The sequence below is a fragment of the Myotis davidii genome, unplaced genomic scaffold (assembly GCF_000327345.1).
Source record: "Myotis davidii unplaced genomic scaffold, ASM32734v1 scaffold181, whole genome shotgun sequence".
Lineage (NCBI taxonomy): Eukaryota > Metazoa > Chordata > Mammalia > Chiroptera > Vespertilionidae > Myotis > Myotis davidii.
This window is the reverse complement of record NW_006291504.1, coordinates 1,309,433-1,316,215: the sequence shown is the minus strand read 5'-3', so window position 1 is coordinate 1,316,215 and position 6,783 is coordinate 1,309,433. Positions and strand designations below refer to the sequence as shown.

The 6,783-nt window shown below is 44.6% G+C and overlaps 1 protein-coding gene across 3 annotated transcripts in view; it reads right to left on the bottom strand.

The window, feature by feature from the left end:
• Positions 1 to 13: 13 nt before the first annotated feature.
• Positions 14 to 6,783, bottom strand: part of AQP4 (aquaporin 4) — an 11,090-nt gene continuing 4,320 nt past the window's right edge. For all 3 annotated transcript variants that reach the window (XM_006764872.2, XM_015564677.1, XM_015564676.1), the window contains exons 3-5: positions 4,750 to 4,914; positions 4,389 to 4,469; positions 14 to 501 (exon numbers count right to left, since the gene is read on the bottom strand). In XM_006764872.2, coding sequence (XP_006764935.1) covers positions 223 to 501; positions 4,389 to 4,469; positions 4,750 to 4,914 — 525 coding nt within the window. In that variant the 3' untranslated portion in view covers positions 14 to 222. The remainder of the gene's footprint in view (positions 502 to 4,388; positions 4,470 to 4,749; positions 4,915 to 6,783) is intronic.

Below are 6,783 nucleotides of genomic sequence, written 5' to 3'. Positions count from 1 at the left end.
TTGCTTTGGGGATACTGGTAAAAGATTTCTTTGTTTTAGATTTGGAATTCACAATAGGTTTCTTCCATTCCTCCTTAGTAAATAATGAAATACTTGTTAGCTAGACTGAATAGCGTGACATGAGACATGTCTACTTTATAACAAGTCCGTTTCCTTAATGGGCGGGAGGACCTCTGAGGGCAGCTCTAAGGGCTCGCGTCTGCTTTCAGTGCCATCTTCTAGTCATACGGAGGACAGCACTTCTCCCGACGGGTCCTTCCCCTTCTTGTCCTCGCCCCGGTCCATGTCAATCACGTGCACCACTCCGGGCTTGAGGATCAAGTCCTCGGCCTCTACCTGGCTCCGGTTGTCCTCCACCTCCATGTAGCTCCCCTTGGTTTGCTGGGCGGCCTTGCTGAAGGCCTCTTTGAACCGACGTTTGAGTTCAACATCTGGACAGAAGACATACTCGTACAGGCCGCCGGCAAGGACAGCTCCTATTATGGGTCCGACCCAATAGATCTGGGGAGAAGAGGGAGGGTTAGAGAACTCACGCAGAGAAACGTCACTCCTTTGAACAACTCCCGCAGAGAGAACTTAGTGGGCTTAATCTAAGAGAGGGTCAGGTGCGGGCCATGGGTAACGGGGCACTGTACGAAAAAGAGCTGGGGAGAAGAGGGAGGGTTAGAGAACTCACGCCGAGACGTCACTCCTTTGAACAGCTCCCGCAGAGAGAACTTAGCGGGCTTAAGCTAAGAGAGGGTCAGGTGCGGGCCATGGGCAACGGGGCACTGTACGAAAAAGGGAAGAGCTGGACAGAATAAAGAGAAATACCTCAAACCCATGTCAGAGAGCCTCGCTCAATGGCATTTGAAAGGCTGTTTTCTCTTTTCCTGTCATGAATGACTTTCTTTGCATTTTCTGATGATCGCTGAAATACAGGTAGCTCCTCCCTGGTGAGACTGCATGTAAGCGGATAGAAGAATTCTCCCACTAACACAGGAAAAGGTTCCGGCGAGGGCTTTTCTCGTTTTCTTAATGCCACCTCCCACCGGCTTCCTGCTGCTCACAGTCACAGCACAGATCTCCGGGAGCTGCAGCTGTCCGGCGCAGCATGACGAACGGGCTCCCAGCTCCCGCTCAGCTTCTGTGCGTGTTGGCATCAGCGACTTCCCTTCCTAACCTTCATTTCCTCACCGACAGAGTGGGGTTATATAACACATTCCTCATGGGTGCAGGATTGAATGGAAATGGATTGAAACGTAATTTCGTGCTTGTAAATACTGAATAGTCCCGGTTGCACAGTAACCTGCCCCATTCCCTGTTTCCTAGATGATTTGAAGGCGCATGTGTCTAGGCTGGCTATGCTAGCAAGTCACCTCCATTCATGTCACGTGCTTTTCCTCTCTAACATGTGGTGATGGGATTTAATGAACTCCCTCCCGGTTCCTCCATTACTCTCCTCGCAGAGCACCTGCTCGCCCTTCCTTCCCAGGTGACGTGGAGAAGGACCCGGGACCGAGTTCACGGACGCTGGTTAGCTGAGGATGAGCAAGCAAGTCCAGAGGGATTTTAACTCAATAAAGGAAAGCTTTTATCATATCACTTCTGTGTCTAGAATAAATTAAGTTTTGAGTTTGGGATAAACATCAACATCGGCTTTAGAGCACATGTAGGCTGTGGAATATTAGACATTCATTTGAGAGGTTTACGTGGGCTGCCCTAGCCCAGTGGTCGGCAAACTCATTAGTCAACACAGCCAGATATCAACAGTACAATGACTGAAATTTCTTTTGAGAGCCAAATTTTTAAAACTTAAACTATACAGGTCCAACTCTCCTATCCACACTCGTGCATGAATCACGTGCGCCTCCCCCACGCTGTGTATCCTGCGGCCACCTGCGCGTGTCTCCCGTCGCCCTACTGACCGACAACCCCCACTTCTTCTAACACCACTTCTTCAAAATAGACTCGCCCAGGCCGAGAACCGACTTCTGCGCATGGGCCACGAAGCTTCAATTGCACTGCACGCGCGCTGCATGTGGTATTTTGTGGAAGAGCCACACTCAAGAGGCCAAAGAGCCGACTTTTCTCATATCCACTCATTGAACCCCAACGATGCCCTTTGAGCTATAGATGTAATTATAATTCCCATTTGACCAGGAAGAAAACCGCCTCTCTGAGAGGGTAAGAGCTTGCTTCAGAGTTCATGCCTAGCAACCAGTGGAGCTGGGATTTCACCACTCTTTTGAGCTATTATATTGTTTCCACTGTACAGTCTTCTCATTGGAAAAAAAAGTGATGAATGATTCTGGCTTAAAACACTCTCTGGAAATTAATATCAGCATCCTCACTGCAAAATCTAAAGAGAATCCAATCTTTAAGCTAAAGCCGAACACACGTACTCAACAGGGGAGCTGGGTAAAGCGGTTACAAGAACCATGTTTCTCTTCTCCAACATGAAGGAAACCGTGTGAGAGTGCACCTTCTCCAGGCTCTTTCAAAGGAGCCCCCCCCGACTGTCTTTACTCTTTGTTCCGTTGGTAAGATCTCCTTGGATATATTTACTCCACAAGCTACAAGTCCCACAGGGAGACTAGAGATGGTAATCCCCACACTTCCCTCAGAACACCTATGACCAAGGCATCTAGCTGCATGTGCTAGAAATGAGCAGATCTGAATTTCAAACTGCTATTTCAAAACAAAGTCTTAACGTTTTAAAAGCTACAAAGGAAAATAATTTTGTTCTTAAAAATACAGAAAAGTATAAAAAAGAAAACTAAAATAATGTCATTACTATTTTGGTGTTACTTCTAGTCTATCATCTATCTATCTATCATTTATCTATCTATCTATCTATCTATCTATCTATCTATCTATCTATCTATCTACCTATCTATCTATCTATCATCTATCTATCTATCTGCAGATATACCTTAACTTAGTTCTAAATTTCACACACCATTGGACATTCACTTTCAGTAGGAGTAAGTTTGTTATAAAATATCAGGGAGAAACTTTGATTCAATCAACAAGCTAAGAATTTTCCTACCCTTTAAATCATCACTAGTTTACCACACCTAACAAGTAATTAATAAAAACATATTTTCACCTGCATTTTAAAGTCCTCATAAATTAAACTGAAAGTTGTCATTTTTCTAAATTTTAATTATAAAAAATAGTTTGAATTTAATAGGTTAGGTTGAACTAAAAGTTGTATGGTTTTCATAAGCTCTATATACTGTCCATAAAAAATTTCCATTCCCGTTGGTGTGGCAAATTTGTTGAGGCACAGATTTAGAAGTATCAGTGGCCAAAAAACCAATCTGATGGGTAGTATTGTTGAAAAGTCTTTGCCTGTCTCAGTCCTGACTCTTGCTGTTGAACACTGACTCACTGGTCATTCAATGGTGTGGATTTCCTGTAAAAACTTGATGTGTTTCTTTAGAACTGAACGCTCATCGCCGGGTGCCATTTCTCCGCATTTGCAGTGTAGACTGTGGCTGAGTGGTGTGACTGGGCCAGTACCACCCCGTGCCCGAGACTAAAACACAAGTGACGTTCTTTTATGTTCACAAACGGAGAGTTGTAAAACAGCACTCACAACATATAAGTGACAGTAAGAGTTAGCCCGTGTGAGGCTGGCTCGCACGCCTATTTATTTTGCTTATTGTAAGTTAGTGTGTGAGTGGCCGCAAAGCTGCCACATTATTCATTTAAGGAATTAACATTCCTTTTTGTAAGACACAATAGAAATAAAATTGGTTGTGATATTTGAAAACGGGCACCCCCGCTCTCGGAAGCACCGCCAGCGCATCAGCAGGTAGGCTAGGCCCCGGCTGAAAGCTGGCCTTTCCTGAAAGTCACTTATTTTTCCGGGGGAGGCTCCGGTGATAATGCGTAAACATTTGCACCATTCAGTCCTCGCCGTCTGCACTTCAGATGCTTCCTATTAATTGGGTTCACGCTTTTGTAAACAAAAAAGATAGCTGTTTTTGCTATGGGCAGTGCTCTTGAGCATTTCATTCTTTTCTCCTCCCTCATCTTCTTTCTGCAAGTGTATTTTCTGTTATTGCCAGGAAAGCTTTACTTTCAATTATTTAAAAACCATCTCCTCTCCACTGTCCTGATTTTAACTGGTTCCACACAGGCAACCTCCCTGTGCAGCGCATTCCGCTGTCGGCTGTCAGACACAGTGCCCAGAGCAGCGCTTAAAAAAAAAAAGACTATTACTGAGGCTCAGAGCAGATATAAGAGGAGATGTTTTGCCACGGATCTGCGCTAGTCTCTCTTATGAAAAATGTAATCAATAGGGGGTCAAGGTTGGGAGGAAGTACGAGAAATGAGTGAGAAAAACAATGAAAAAAATAAAGAGCTCCCTGGGTAACTGTCCCCAACACGATAGTTACCCAGTGGTTCTCCCAGATTCCCATGATCACCGCAGGTCCGAAGGATCGGGCGGGGTTCATGCTGGCACCGGTGTAATTGATCTGCAGGGAAAAAGAAAGCAACTTCAGACTTTGGTTAACAGGTCTACTGCCCGGTCTCCTTCATTGAGATATGCTACCGTTTGCAGTGCTAACTGCACTATCAAGATGCTCACTGCCATATCGACATTCTCGTGGAAAAGTTGGTAAAATCATCACCGAGAAGGGATAGACGTGGCTGGAGTGTAAAGGACTACAGCTGTTAAACACAACATTTTCAGGCCAGCTCTAGGGCGAGGCTAAATGAAATGGATCAATTATTCAAATGGACTTGGAAACTTACTGCAAATAAATGTCCAATGGCAACGGAAAATCCAATTGCTAAAGCGATGGAGCCAGTGACATCAGTCCGTTTGGAGTCACAGCTGGCAAAAATAGTAAACACCAACTGAAAGGTGATGATCAGCTCCACCAGGAGGCCGTGGCCCGCACTGAGATTCCCGTGAACCTAGGAGGAGAAGAGCACTCCGTCTGAGCTGAAGCAGGGATTCATTTTCGATGGCGACACAGCATTGTGAGAGGCATATTTCATCCGTATAAAAGCAATGGTGGGCATACGATTTCACTTATATGTGGTCTCTACAGAACAAAATAAAGCAACAAAACAGAACCAGACTCAGAGACACAGAGAACAGACTGACGGTTGATAGTGGCGGGGGTGGGGGTGGGAGTGGGGAGGTTATATGTGGAATCTAAAGAACAAAATAAATGAAGAAACAAAACAGAAACAGACTCATAGAAACAGAGAAAAACTGATGGTTGCCAGAAGAGAAAGGGGAGGGGGACTGGGTGAAAAGGTGAAGGGATTGAGAAGCATAAGTAGGTAGTATCTGAATAGTCACAGAGATCTAAATGACAGCACAGGGAATAGAGTCAACAATCTATAATAATAAAAGTGTAATATGCTAATTAGACCAGACAGCCAAACGACCGTCTGGCCGTCCTTCCAGATGACCTTCTGGACGAAGCTGGGGCTGTGAGGGCCAAGGCAAGCCATGAGGGCTGAGCCCCTTGCACAAATTTCGTGCACCGGGCCTCTAGTATTGAATAACTATGTATGGTGCCAGGTGCGTACTTGAAATACAAGGGAGACCACTCTGTAAAGTACATGAGTGTCTAACCACTTTGCTGTACACCTGAAACTAATACAGAAGAATCTTGAATGGAAACTGTAATTAAAACAACAACCTGATGGCTGAGTCTTCCACCCCACTCCCAACTGAGACACTGCTCCCATCCCCCCCAAAAGAAGGCATGAATTTCCACTCATTTGGGGCAATCACGGGTAATTAATTACTCCTACAATGACTAAGCAGGAGTTTGTGCTGAATGTTTTTTCTACAAGGGAAGCAAAATATGCCACTGCTCTACTTAACTTATAAAAGAGTTTCTTGAGAGTCTTGTAATTTTATAAGGAAATGATTAAATCCAGTAATTAGATTTAAATTAATTAATATATTTCAATTAAATTTTAAACCCTGTGTGTGTGTTTTAAATCAACTCTGGTGCTGAGCTAACAAACGATAATCCTAACCAGCTAAGAGCCAAGCTAGGTTCAAATGCCAACGTGCTTTTTAAAGTGTGACCCTTAACATAGATCATTTAAAATTTCACAGACATGGCAAGAAACAAATTGTTTCTTCTGCTAGTGAACCAACGAATAATGGTAATAAAAGTGTCTTATGCTAAATGTATAGTTGGTGTCGTCACTGGGGTGGGAGAGAGAGGGGGAAAAACCCACACAAATTTTGTGCCATCAAGAGAGTAATTTTTCAAGTCACTTAACAGCAAGCAAGGATTTCATATGGATGCATGCAGTGTTGCCAGAATCAGCTCAAAATGAATCATCCGAAATGCCCTGAGAATAAATTAGCCATTTTAGGAAGGTCTCTCAGGCCCCCAGGGTGTCACTGAGTAGAGTCCACAAGACGCTTGAAGTCCTGGTGTAAAAATAAGAGCGAATGGTGTACGTTTTCACCATGGAATACTACGCAGCAGTGAAAAAGAAGGATCTCTTACCCCTGAGACAGCATGGCGGGACCTGTGAGTATCACGCTAAGTGAAATAAGCCCGTCAGAGAAAGACAAGTATCACATGGTCTCACTCATATGTGGAATCTAACGAACTAAATAAACAGACGAACAGAGTGGATCCAGAGACATAGATGCATAGAACAGAGCGTGGACTGTCAGAGGGAAAGCAGGGGTGAGTGGGTGGGAGGTGATCAACCAAAGACCTTGCATGCAGATAGGCACAACCCATGGACGCAGACGATAGGGTGGTGAAGGCCTGGCGGGTGGGGGGTGGGGGCGGGCTG